Consider the following 14,773-nt stretch of genomic DNA (forward strand, 5'->3'; position numbering starts at 1 on the left):
TTGTAAAGCTCTCAAAGTGAGTGATCCAAGGGCATGATTTGTCCTCCCAATTTGAAAGCTCCTCCCAACTAGTATATACATCGTTCAGCATGATAGCGGTAGATGGTCAGCTATTATCAGGCGAAGAGCTAATTCTGCAGTCGTAAAAGAATCCACCTGGGTACTGGTAACAGAGTAGTCAGAAAAATTAGTTTTGAGTTTCAGCTGCTGTTACACCCTCCCGATTTTGATTACCGGAGCCAGCATGGTGAGAATCGAGCCAATCTGGGATCATTTATTGGCAAATTAAATCCATTGTCATATTTAGCTTAACTGGTTAGGATTAGCTGTCTGATAGTTTTAACTTCTGAAGCTGCCATGCTATTTGTTGTACAGACAACACGTAGTTTAGCTACGAGATAATCGATGATGCCTCCATGTTCTCTTGTAGGTCACACGGTTAAAAGCTGCATTCATCTTCAAAATGTCTGGGCAAGACGTCAACAAGTTGCAGCAACGTAGAAAGTGTGATCGGAGACACTTGGAGTAAGCAATAAAATGTAGTAATTCATCTTTTACTCCTGACCTTTGTGAACCAACTAGCAGCTCTATTTAGTTTTCTGTTTTCATACAAACAGCAGCAGCTGAAACAAAAAAGAATAAGAAAATTTTCATTTAGAAACAAAAACAAAGAAAGAAACAAAATTTCCTCAAGTGCATGGGATTTTGCACGCTTTCAAGCAGGTCTAGTGCTTTGATGGAGCAAAAGTGTACAAACCCGCGTGGCGACCAAGGCCACCCATTTCTAATATCAGAGCATTGCAGTGGGCATTGTAGTTGTACATGGTAGGTATTTTCAACTACTTTTCATACTGAAATTGCTTGAAATAGCTACATCTGCTCAAAATTTGCTCGAAATTGAAACTAGTTATGATAAGAATGTTGTAGACTAGCCACTCCCAAATGATTCTCTTTCAGAAAACGTCAGGCATAGAAGCAGCTCATTTGAGATAAACCACATATCTAACTTGCTATCATGCGATCAGTTACAACTGACTCAAGTCGCATAAAGATCATATAGCTGATGAGTCCATAATTTTCAATAAGACTAGGAACAACAAAAGAAATATTTTCCACCAAAACACATTGTCCAAATCACTGCCGCTTCTCATGTTCCTGTAGTTAATGAATAAGAGATGACACATTCAAATCAACTGCCTTGGACCATTCAACTAAAGGACATTCAGAAGCTAGGATCTCTGTAGTCAGGAAAACCTAAAAGATGCTTAATATAAAGTATATAAATCATCACAAGATGAACCACTTTCTTTTTTCCAAGGGAATATATATCCTCAACTAAATTGGAATCATTACGCCTCCATGTGAAAGGGAAAGGCAACAAATTGAAATCCCACGAATTTGGTTATAGATCAGCATTGATGTGTATTGTACACCAGATGTGCAGAACAGGATACAACCAATACAGAATTTCCTCAAAATCATCACCAAGTACGAATAAAACTCAGGATGATAATATATAGAAGTTGACTGCCCATCTCATCATTAAGACTTCCCCTCGGGAACAGCCTTGGACAGCTTGATCTTTGAAGCTGCCTTCTCATCTCTTGGCACTGTTATGCCCCAAGACCCATTCATGATCCACAAAAATTAGGATTATCATACACCCTTACAGAAAGTCCCGCAGACATGAGTTTGGAATACTGCATCACATTGCAAACTGATTCTTCCAGAGAGATATAAGAGGAACCAATCATTCTTTGAGTACTTAAAAGTTGTCCATGTCTTCATCTTTCATTAAAGTGCCAGGCCCATCCTCAAAGCCAGTTCCTGGAGCAAGCTCATTCAGGTCTAGGAATCTTCTTCTTTGGACACCGTCCCCATCTTGACTAGGGTTATCTGTCTTTTTAACTGACTCGCGGTGCTCTTTGTCTGCAGTGTCTCCATTCTCCTGATTAATTTTCTGATCTGTTATTTCTTCATGACCTTCCTCATCCTGAGAATCTTGACTTGCCGTCGAAAGTTCCAGGTCATTAGTGGCATCCGAATGTGCCTCCGATGCATTGGATTTGGCTGGATTTCCCGAGTCTGTATCTGTTTCTGATAGCTCATATTGTTGGTAATTAATACGTGGGCGCGTGGCCCTCTTGCTACGTCTCAGGCCTGACTGGAGTTCATCAACAGATCTCAATTTTGTTCCCCGCCTACTTCGACTTGGAAATTTTTTATATTCGTTCTTCTGATCCTCCAAATCTTCACTGGTACTCAAAGAATATTCCTCTTCTTCCTCATCTTCTTCTGTATTTTCTTCCTCCCAATGGTACTCCTCGTCCCCTTCTGAACCACTTGACACCTTCTTCTGCTTCCGGCTTCTAAGATATTCCTCATCATATACTGCTTCTCCTACTATGTCATCATCGCTGTCGAAGTCTGCATCAATATCAGAGACAGCTTCCACAAAGTCATCTGAATACCTCTGAGGCCTTTTCCTCCGGCGGTCGCTAGAATTCAGTAATAAACCAAAAGTCATTCAATTTAGGTGCAATCAAGAAATCTCAAGGCAGATATGAACAGTAAAGATACCTGCGGTCAAGAGGCTCAGCCTGGTGCTCTGCATCACTTTCTTCACAATCATTTGATTTTGGAGACTCTGCATCATAGGAGGCTTGATCGATTTGTGAAGGACCATTCAATCTGCCATTACTAGATATCTCAGGCTTCGCATTGACTGCTCTTCTAACAACATGTTCTGGTGAGAGCTGTCTTTTCCTAATATAGAAAAATATATATATAAGGTTGCGATTCCTATCAAACAAGGAATAACATGTTACATGAATTAAGGCAGGGACATACTTGGTTATTTTTATAGCCTCATTAATTGACCGGTCATAGTCATCTGCAAAATTGTTTGAAATGAAACTATTGTTAATTTAATTTGTGGAAATACAGCAATAAAAGTGAAATCACAATTAATACTAAATTATATTCTATAATGCAATAAAAATTAATACCAAAAATTGCATAACATGATGCCTGTTTCCTTTGTGCCCAGCCCATATTACTAATTCATACAATTTAATACTAAAAATTGCATAACATGATGCCTGTTTCCTTCTGCCCAAACCATATAACTAATTCATACAATCACAAACATCATCTATTTCATCTTAACATGAGTAGTCCCGCATCCATTTATATAATTAATACAAAAGTATTTCTGATTGCTGGGAACAAGAATTAAAAACCAAGAAAATGTAACCATATAAGACAGTTAACAAACCCTCAAAGGGAAGTATCAGATACCTCAAATTCAAAGCGAGGCAATCATATCAAAGCCACAAAAATCAATTCATCACCTTATGCCATGTTACAACAAACGCAGCATATCGATAAACATTTCAAGTAAAAGAAGCCAATTTACAAATACTACAAGCAGGAAAAAAATCGCTTCCACTGACTGTCTAACCCGTGAAGTTTTACATTCAAGGTTCAAAAAGCTCGGTTTCAGTTTTGGTAATTTTGTAAGTTTTGGTTTGAGTTTCAGAGACTCAACCAAAAATTAAAAACCAAAAAAAAGGTTAAAACAGTGTAAAAGATAATTAAGTGAAACAAAATGAGAGAAAATATTAAACATCATTTTGGGGGTTTTTTTATTGTTTGGGATCATTTAGTGAATTGTTTTAAATGCTTCAGCATAAAACTTTAAAAAAAAAAGATAAAAAATTAAAATAGAAGTTAATGCATACTTCGCATTATCTAGGGTCCACTATATCATTCAGCTGTACAGTGACAATTTAATACATGGCACTTAAATGCTGATGTAAGTGTAAGCCGATGAGTATGAAGAATAAGTCATGTTTACAGATAAACAAAGAAAAAAAATATAATGTCAACATTTTCCATAAAAAGATTAGAGAAATTTATATAAAATTCAAAAGTTTAGTAATATATTCATGAGATTTTCATACAGCAGGGATTAATCTAAAAAAGGATGTGAGCGTGAGCTCAAAATTCATTAGATCCTAGCTCAGATTTGGAGGTAACTATTCAAGAGACCAAATCTACTCCACAAACCCCTCCTCTTTCCTGTTAATAACCTCTCAGAAACCACAAAGTATCACTTAAATCATGAAAAATAACCTCTTTGTTGATTTTCTTGCAACCAAATACCAATATGCTTGCAATTTTCTTTAAAGTAGAAATTACCACTTTAATCTAAATAAAATACTTTTTAAAAAATATATATGCACATTTACTCATACAGATCAATTATGTTATGGCCCTTAGGACAGCATTTAAAATTTTGAAACCTAGGTTCTATATAAGTTCTGAGTGAAACCAAATATTTGTTCTTTGGGTTTTAAAATTTATACTCAAACTAAATCTTCATATTTCGAAACAACCAACTATTTTCTGAGAGTTCTTAATCTCTTAGAATTCTCTTTTTTGGACTGACAACCTACAGTGAATGGCCAAACAACCTTCTGGATTATTGAAAACATATTTAGCAGAACTGATGCAAGAAAAATTGTCTGGTTATGCACTGTTTGAGAAAATGCATAGAATATCTCTATTTTGTATAACACAATGGTCCAGCGTGGCCAGATATTTCTGGGCAAAGCTCAAGCTATGAGGTGCAACTCAGTATACGCACTCTCTTTTCATCGATATGCAAAACATTATTCCTTCTCTAATATCACATGGAGGATTATTTGTTCAAAGCATGAGATTGTTGGAAGAGTAAAAATGTAATGCTAAAAAATGAAATATGGAAAAGAAATAATGCCAAAATAAATAAGAAAAAACTACAAAATCAATGAATGAAAATATATTTCTAAATCATGTATTCTATTTGTTTATAAACCTATGATTCAAGGTCACATTTAAAGATTATATACCAAGATAACATTTCCGTTATAATTATCTAACTTCAGGTTCTTACCAAAAGTATAGGTGACAGGTTTTCTATCACGAAGAGAGCGGCCTGAGGAAAGCCCATCTGCAGTCAGAAAGCTATCAAGAAGGAGGGCTTCTCTCTGTTGCTTTTTCAATAGCCTCTCTTTCCTCTGCATGAACAATGAAATTGTCAGTATAATTTAGAATTGTGTAGTACTTTGTCTATTTGTAATAAAAGTTAATCAATAAATGCAGCAGCAGACAAGTCATATACTTTGTGAATTTTCTCAATCTCCGGGAGAAGATCAAACTTTAACTTCTTCCCAAGTGAGACTTCTGTCCTATTTTTACTTGAAAAAAGTTTCTCCTGGAGAAAAGCACAAAAAGTAAATAGGGAAAAAAAATAAAAGTTAAAATGTACAATTATGCAGAACTCTGTTAGGGCACTAGATGCGGAGAAGAAAGCAGCAGGAGAACAAATGCATGTGATCAGAACTATACTAACATATGTGCGGTGGAAAATGAGGCAGAATTATTTTTATTTTCTGTTTGAAGCACAGTTGCATATAATCAAGAATGGACTATCAAGCAATATAAATGTTTGATTGGAGATAAAGAGTTGTAAGTTGCCATGACTGATAGTACAACAGCAAATTACATTCTAGATGCAGAAAAACAGCATCTCATTTTAATGGCCAACACACGAAAGAAGTTGACAATTGTCACTCATGGGATATAACATTAGAAATAATGTTAAAGAAAACCAAATCATAATGACAGGCTAAAATATATTTAAAATAACCCATATGATAGCTTGCATAAACTTTGATTGCCTTGCTACTGTAAGTTGCATATAATCAAGAATGCACTATCAAACAATATAAATGGTTGATTGGAGATCAAGAGTTGTAAGTTGCCATGACTAATAGTACAACAGCAAATTACATTCTAGATGCAGAAAAACAACATCTCATTTTAATGGCCAACACATGAAAGAAGTTGACAATTGTCACTCATGGGATATAACATTAGAAATAATGTTAAAGAAAACCAAATCATAATCACAGGCTAAAATATATTTAAAATAACCCACACGATAGCTTGCATAAATCTTCGATTGCCTTGCTACTGTAAGCCAGTATATCTTCAATTGCCTTGCTACTGTAAGCCAGTATGGCCATCAACAGAAAACCTTACAAAAAGTAAAGGGAAAAAAATATTGGTGCTATGGAATAATTCAGCAAGGGAAAAACTGAAACTTGGGGAAACGCAAAAAATATGATATACAAATTCATCAAAGTGAAAAACCAATATTTGTGATTAAGCCAAGGATCGCCGAACCGGTACCGGTAGGCATACCGGTCGGCCACCGGACCGGTCTTGTACCGATTTGAACTGAACCGTACCAGTACCACTGGTTCAGCATGGTTTGAGCATCCAAAAGCCCAAAAAAATTTGGAACTGGTGCGACCCGACCGGCTCGCACCAGTTCCTAGCCGATATCGGACGGTACGGGCCGATACCATTTTTTAACACCAAACTGAATCGGTTCGGTACGGGCTGACAGGTATGGCCCATACCGGTCAGCCCGTACCAGCTGGTTCAGCATTCCTTGAATTGAGCCAATAATTTTGCAGGTTTTTAGGCCAGAGAAATATTTGCAAAAATTGGAATTTATGTCAAAACCAAGAGAGAGTTACTTTAGTCAGTTAGACAATCCAAATCGATCTTTTCTTGAAAGCTCTTATATGCTTCCACAATTAACAACAGAGACAAGAGTGCATGCGAAAGGCTTCAATGGAAAGAGATATTTTAGAAACCTGTACACTAATTGGCAAGCATGCAAACATCTAATACAAAACTTCTGGCCCTTCACAGTTCATCTGCATCATGAGGTGCCCAGGTTTAACATAGTTTTACAGAAACATCATTAATAAGCAGGTAGCTTGGTTACATAAATGGAACGTGAAGTGCGAAACTGTCATCATCATGAAGCCACAAAAGCAAAATGAAGTTTCCCTATTCAAAATATAATGAAGATTTTCTTTAATCAGCTCCAAAAAGTACATGTTTTCATCAAATTTTGGTACATCATTCTATAACACATTATATGGAGCTGTATCACCCCAAAAATAGTGCATACATAACTAAACACCAAAACAGAGACAACAAATAAAAAATTTGGCAGAAATGCATATGACGAAACTCACAGAAACTTCTAGGAATTCATCTAAGTTGGTTGCAACTGCTTCCCAGTGGAAAGATGCAGGTGGAAGGGGCGGAACTCCTTTCCCCTTCGCCTTCTTTATGTCAACTTGTCTAATTACACGATACAATCGATGACCAATAATAGGATCATCTTCATACCTACATTTAAGATGGTTGAAGAAATAAAATGTTCTTGATCAAATTATAAGAAAATATTCTCAGCAGTTGCAGATAGTGATATACACTATTTGAAACAAAATCATAATTTAGTCAAGCTACCAGTATGAAACCCCATGTGAATCGCCCCCAATCCGCTCCTTGCGAAATGCTGAAAGCTGAATGCCATGTTTTAAGGAATCATCTATATAATTTCTAATGTCTTCTTGCTGCAAAATGCATAAGTGGAAGTCAACTATTCCAGTATCATGTGAACACATCTGAGTGGCACCAATAATGAACATCAAGAAACATGTCCAAAAGATAGTTGAACCATCTACTCAGTATGTTAAGAAAAAAAAAATGGTGCTAATTAAGTAATATAGACTCCTGTTTTTTTTTTATAAACATGATTTCAATCAACAAATTCTTCTTCTTCTTATAAATCTAGTCTGTGAGATACTTTAATAAAGTTACAGCACATGGGGATAGGGCATTTCAGTAATCACAAGAAGGCTTATTATGAGATCAGAAAGATCATGAGTTGAATTAGACTGGAAAAAAGAAACTGATTTCCTTGGGTTAATTGACTAAATCAGACTACAAATATCTTACTTCTGTAGGCTTTCACTGCCTGCCATCAATTAGAGACAAACAATAGAGAAAAAAAAGTAGCTGAAGAACCTGCAATTAGATACAAGAGCTGGAGTATTGTAAAGTTATGTTTTGGTAGATAATTGAACATATAGGATGCCCTGAAAAGGGTTCAAAACTCACTTGGTACAGGATGTGTATTATTTCATCTTAATGTTTTGTGCTTGTTGGTTTGCACCAGCCACTAGGGGACCGTATTGACTGATACAGTGCAGAGGTGCAACTTAGGGTGGGCTAACTTAAGGCACCCTGTAATTCGGGTTAGGTTGGGCCTATATAATGCTCCGCTGGGTGTGGCATGCACCGGCAAATATCAATCTGATGTCAAGTTGGTTTTATGTTGAAGGCTCAAGCAACCCAACCCAATTCTAAACCATTTTCCCCTCAACATGACTCAACCCAAATTTAGCCAGTATTTCCCACAACAAGCTGGCGCAAGCCAAGCTAACCTGAATAGACCCAACTGAGCACAACTTGACCAGACTTAACCTAAGTTGTATTCAGGTTAAAATCTGTGAAATTGGTCTGACCTCAGGTTGGGTTGGGTTGGGGTTGTAAAGCTTAAGAGATTGGAACATATATGGTTTAGCTCTTGATCGTTTTAACCCACCCAAGTACCTTCCCTAGTACGGTAATGACATGGGCAAAACAAGTAGTTTCAGACTTTTTTTGTTGTTGTTTTTATTTTCTGGCTGCAAGTCACTTTGCTTAAGGAACCGATAATAAGATTTCAAATTGGTAATATTCAATTTTGTACATCAAGGCATTTAGGTGAATATGTTTGCTTTAACAAAAGAGGTTTTGCCCTAAAATAATCAGAAACAAAGAGGCACTAAATCTTAAAGCTTTCAAGCTAGAGATCAGCATACAAATGTTTGTATTACTCTTAAAAATTTTATGAACACATGCATGTGACTCAACATGGGGCAACATTGTATACTCGTTCATGAATTACACTCATGATGAGGTCCAAAATTGGACAAACTTCTATTATCATAATGAAAGCTAGCTTTTTCTGTAAGATAGAAATTTTCATATCATTTGAAACTTCTATTATTCTGGTTGATAGCAATGAGTGCTAGCTTTTTCGTTGTTATATTTTTTGGGGATTAAACACCATCATTTATATATGTTTCTTAACAATTAACATTATTGGTATTCGGAATCCCTTTAAACTGAGATCCCACACATTAATATTTGATTTGTTTCCTTATATCTTTTAGCATAGCTACCACATAGAAATGGTCAGGACAAAATACACTATCACATGAGTAACCTGGATATAAATCCATATAGACTCAGTCACTCAGATGTTAATAAGAGAACACAACTGGTCAATTTGTGCAACTTAAGGTATTAAAGAATAAAGAGAAACATATCAGGGTAAACAAAAGATATTTTAATAAGAGTTGGATTGTTATATACATGCAAGATCAAATGATTAAGCATGTCAACGAACTCCAATTTTTGATTACTTAAGGCAGTCCAAACAGTAGACTAACTCTCGTGATATTAGAAATCCCTCCAAAACATACTTAATTGTAGTTTATAGAATGCTAGTCTGTAGGATATCACCATAAAACGAAGTTTCTTTAAACTAGAAAAACAGAATGAATAGTTGACGCTCTACAACAAATAGCAGATCCCATCCCTCAAGTAATCAGTAACCCATCAGTACCTTTTCTAAAAGAAAAAGATGTTTCGGACCCTTTTCTCTCCTATAGAAGTTGTACTGTATGGTTATCCGATACACCATTCTTTGACCAATGATCTTCATTCCTGTGCTAACTTCCTAGACCACGACTGATGTCTTGAATGGATAGCAAGCCATTGATCTCTCCATAATTGTATGGCTAGAGGATCATGTTTACATCAATCTCTCAACAGAATGTATCTCTTTGACTAAGATTTGATCATCGAAATGATGCATTCATCTGTTCAGGTGGTTCTTCAATCAAATTCATTGTGCCCCCTGTTTATTCATATCTATCATATTACATGAAGGGAACTCTCACATGACTCCATGACTCTCTGACTCCACTTCCATCAGAGAGTCAACTCTTTTTTTGTATTCCAACTTTCCCACAGCTCTTCTTTCTTTTCCAATTTCATTCTTTTCAAATGGTGGAGCCTCATAAACACACCCATTCTCTTTATATGCAGCCTATCTCCATTAGGAATATCTAGCTAAACTATATACAAGCCCACCATTTGGCAAAACAAATCTTGACCATCTGCCCTTGAGTATCATATCATATACATAACATCTGAAGGGATCGTGTCCATACATGTAATCATTTCCAAATTATTCACATAAATAGAAAAAGATGATGGTAGCCTATGATCAAAACTAACCATGAGAAACAACTTGCAGCTAGATACATCATATGAGATGGTATCATAGTCGTGCACAAATTACATATATTGCACATAACAAATGCTAGTAATCGTCATTCACAGAATATTATTAAATCTGGAATGAAGAAATTAACACTTGCCATCAAATTTCCAGCATCCCTTCGACTTCTGTCAACTTTAAGTCTTTAAATAGAATTCTTTCGAAAAAGTGTATTGTTATGTCCTAAGGATAGAAAATATAATATTGTCTTAACTTATTTATTGTTCTTTCTTGTTTCTTTAGTTTATCCTTTTTTATGTACTTTTTCTGAATTTCATGATTCTTATTTCCTGTTAGTGATTAATTTTTTCATGGTCCCCTTAACCCTAAGGATCCAGGCACTGCCATCTCCATCAATCCTTCAGTTACAGCTAATATCTCATATGGATGTTATCTAAAACCAAAATCAACTGGTTTAGATCCAGAGCCTCTGCAAAATTCTTTCGAAAACTAGAAATATGTGGTTGTGCAAAATCTAAGCAGTTGAACCTCTTTTATTTGTATGCGCGAATCAACAGCTTAATCAATTGGGTTTGTATCTTCTTCTTTATACATTAAACTCAAAAAACCAAACTCAGAAGCAAAATTTTCAAAATTGGGTTCAAATTAATTATCGTTTAAAATTTAGTAAGATCTAAACATCATCAGGGTCATATTGAAATCCATTAGAAAGACAATTATGATACAAATGTAAGAAGCACAGAAAAATCAAAAGAATTTTTAGAAACAAATTAATGAAACAGCACATGACTATGTGAATTAACCAAAAAAGTGTCCACAATTTCTGCAAAGGGTAATATTACTCTTAACATTCCATAATAAAACAAGGATTTATATTTACATAGAATGTCAAGAAAATCTAGAAACTTCTATTATAATTTTACAACTACATCTACAGCTACATCGAATTCTAAGATAGTCACATTAGATTATTTAGTTTCCAAACAGATGGAGAGTTTGTAGTCATATTTACAATTTATTACATCTATGTAATTAACTTCGCATAACAAACTTCAATTGCATATCAAAGTAATCTGAATGTAAAACCAAGCTAGTTAATGCAGGAAAAGGGAGCATGACCCATAGACCGCAAGTTTATACACAAGAACCAAGACAAACATAAAAGAATTAGAAAACTATGATGTACACAAGCTGATTTATATTGTTGTTGAACTAAAAGAAGGCTACTGGAGAATTATCAGTTAAGAGACACCTCAACACGGATGTCGCATAGTGCCTTCAAAATCACTACACGGGTCCCAGGATCAAGAGTCTTGTATGTTTCAACCTCCGCCCTAAACAAGTGAAGATTTCAGAAACTCAATTCGATATATACATTTCAATATACTTGGCTCCAGAAGTTTGAATTTCTCACCCATGTGATGCAACAATTGGTATCTCACCATCAGCAACCTGCAATACAATGTTTTTGTTAGCCCATATATATTAATGAATAGCCACTTTTTATAATCATTTCATCTGGCCAAATCGTGTATGCTACATACCCAGTGCCACCAATCTCTTAACTTCCTGCACAATACTGTAACCCAGGTTGCACGCCCCAGAGCCATACGGGTAACAGGAGGGATAGCCTATAAATGTGCAAAAATAGGAACAATAACGACAAGATTCCATGTCAAAGCTTGTTTATAAGTTGTAACAATATAATCTAAACCCCAGACTTAACAGGCTGTGTTTATATAATTCACAGCAAGGTATAGAAGTGGCAGAGCAAATTTTTTAAAGCATCAAAAAGTTAACCAGAACTGAGTCTAGCAACTGCACTAAATCACAGATCACTGATTGTCATCAATACATACTAAATTATAATGTGGGTTAAAAAAAAACATATTAAACTTGCATCAACTCCAGAGCAAGAGAGTTGATGGAATATACGAAAATATAGAATACAACCAACTGAATATGCCAACATAATTTGCACGACATATGAGCCCAGATTTTCAACAAGATATTCCTCTTTTTTATCGCATAAACAAGAGGTCAAATGACATCATAAGTGTACTTTCACAACTAAAAATTCAGCAAACCATGCACTTAAAAAAAAAGAAAAAGAAAAATCACATAATTTGGAATTTTTGATAAACAGAAGATCCATAATTATGCAGTTGTTACTAGCTGAAAGTGGAGAGCATAAAGAAGGGAATTTTGTAAGAGGTATTAAAGGTTTTTATTTGATGGAGATAGGAGTGCAAGATGACTCCAAATAGGTGAAACTAAAGCTTCCTCTGTTTTAACAACACATCGCCAGCTTCAACCGACTTTTCTATCCATGGAGAACAATTAGTAATTCCTCCAACCACCTAAAAATTCTCATTCTAGTAGCTTCATAGTTTTATTGGACTCTTTTTGAGTCTCTAACATTTTGATGCGTACAAGATTATAGTTTTGTCCTATGATATCTTCCCTTAATAAAGTTGCAAACAATAGAACATGTCAAAGACACCATTTGACTTGTCCATAACGCTTTGCCTATATAAAATCTGCCTTTATTTATGTCTATCTTCTATTCAATTGATCCAAGATAGCAAAAGAAGATGAAGAAAACCATAAATTCTGATTGCAGCCTTATCCTAATTTCAGTTTTCACCAAATATAGCCATGATTTTCATTTTATGAACACATCTTGTAAATGATTGACATCATTAGACCATAATCAATGAAGTTAGTCAAATTGAACATACGGACTAAATTAATTTTAGCTTGAATGCGGCGTCATCTTTTAAAATCATAGATGTTCGGAACAAAAAAAGATCGACAATGATAAAGTCTGGACATATGAGTTATTAATGGCACAGTCCAAATGCACTGTCCAAGCAAGTGCACATGACATTCCTGACCACTCCATGCACATAAACCTTGCCACCGAATAGGATAAATGATAATGCTAATAATCATATTCTATGATTAGCATTCTATCCACTTATTTACTCTACAAGTTATTATCATGCAACTTAAAAGCCAAAATCTAGTGTTCACCAAAACTGCAAGAAAAGGATGGGTGCATTTCGTAAGAACACCTAGAAAGTCTTTCAAAATAGCTGTCTACCAGATGAAAATTTGTATAGTTGATAAAATAACAGTCAGAGATAAGGAAAAATTCATGATTAGCAGAACTTAAAGGCTTCTAAAGACATTAATCACAATTGAGCAAAGCAGCGATGGAGGAAAAAGGGTTATCAATTGCCACTATGAAGGCATACATAGCATGGGATATTTAGGACATGTATATGATAAAACGAAAGATTCATGATGCAGTTAGGCACGTGGCAAGGCAACCTTTACCTTTAGCTTCATGGAAATTTTTCTCTTTTTTTTCCATTTGCAGATTCATATCTCAGCAAGTAAGAGCACAATAAAAAGCAACATTGCATTACTTTATGAATATGCAGAAACAAGCTTTTGAAATTTGCATTTACTTTATGAATATGCATAAACAAGCCTTTGAAATTTGCACTATAACTTTTATAGCTATCATCTACATTAAGGACTCATACCGCCATAGCTATGCCTAGGTTCAATCCAATGACCATTGGTTGCAGAAAAAACCATTAAATAATCGAGCAAGATAGATCACAACTTTCAATGTCACTCAGATATCAATTAAAAACAACTGCAATGGTTTCTTGAAAAATCCAGAGTCCCGCTCCAGTCTAGAAGGATGCAGACTTTTCAGAGAAGCAAAATCAGAACTTTCCACCCTTTTCCCTCTGGAAAAATACAGTTCTTGAAACAACATGATGCAAGAAACCGAACAGAAAGTAACAAATTATCCATCCAAACCATCAAGAACTAACCTTTAACAGAGGCATGTGTATGTCAGACAGGGTGCTGTTGGGCGTGATCAACGCTGTCTCGAGCTCTTCCGCGGAGAACTCAACGGCGATGTTGAGAAGCGGTCTGAAAACCTAACAGCCAAAAGAACAAGAACCACGGCGGCACTAAGAAAACCTCTACGAAAAAGAATGATCGGGGAGGGAGGAAGGCGCTCTCACATAGAGGAAGTCGAGGACGGAGGCGAGCTCCCACATGGACCGGAGCTCCCAGCGCGGACCCTGCGAATGGGGCGGGGGGCTGACGAGGGGGGTGATGATCCGGTTGCATTGCTGCTGGCCCTCCTTCTCCCGCCGGGTGACCGGCCGGCGCTCGGCGGCGGGGGCGGCCGCCGGTTTGGGGGCGGAGGCGGGGCGGGCGGTGCAGGCCCTGGGGAAGCGGGGCTTGCGGGCTGCCTGCTCCGGGTGCCACTGCTCCTCGGACGCGGATCCGTCCCTGGGGGGCGGCGCGGCTGGGGATTCTTCGGACATAAGGGAATCCGGCGGAACGGGCTGGCAGGGAGGGGGATTAGGGCGGAGATCGGGCGGAGGCGAGGGTTTTGGGTGGGGAGAGGGAAAGGAATAGATGGGAGAGACGGGCGCGGGAGGGCGAGAGGGGCGGAGGGCGACGGCA

The 14,773-nt window shown here is 36.7% G+C and overlaps 1 protein-coding gene across 1 annotated transcript; it reads right to left on the minus strand.

The window, feature by feature from the left end:
- Positions 1-624: 624 nt before the first annotated feature.
- LOC103712057 (DDT domain-containing protein DDR4-like) lies at positions 625-14,773 on the minus strand. Its single transcript, XM_039117316.3, has 12 exons — positions 14,323-14,773; positions 14,125-14,235; positions 11,815-11,901; positions 11,685-11,722; positions 11,523-11,604; positions 7,381-7,487; positions 7,104-7,260; positions 5,168-5,260; positions 4,940-5,063; positions 2,851-2,893; positions 2,581-2,766; positions 625-2,498 (listed from the first exon to the last, which is right to left on the minus strand). Exons 1-12 carry the CDS (start codon positions 14,629-14,631, stop codon positions 1,766-1,768), a joined length of 2,070 nt encoding a protein of 689 aa, XP_038973244.3. The 5' UTR covers positions 14,632-14,773; the 3' UTR covers positions 625-1,765.

Source organism: Phoenix dactylifera, chromosome 9, assembly GCF_051530095.1.
Source record: "Phoenix dactylifera cultivar Ajwa chromosome 9, Ajwa_hap1_PhDact_Kaust_v1.1, whole genome shotgun sequence".
Lineage (NCBI taxonomy): Eukaryota > Viridiplantae > Streptophyta > Magnoliopsida > Arecales > Arecaceae > Phoenix > Phoenix dactylifera.

Bases quoted from the DNA above. Each gene is read 5' to 3' on its own strand.
- LOC103712057 (XM_039117316.3), bottom strand. From the start codon at position 14,631: ATGTCCGAAGAATCCCCAGCCGCGCCGCCCCCCAGGGACGGATCCGCG. The intron at 11,902-14,124 runs GTTAGTTCTTGA...GCACATTTATAG, and splicing joins TACACATGCCTCTGTTAAAG to GCTATCCCTCCTGTTACCCG. The intron at 11,723-11,814 runs GTATGTAGCATA...ATTGTATTGCAG, and splicing joins TAAGAGATTGGTGGCACTGG to GTTGCTGATGGTGAGATACC.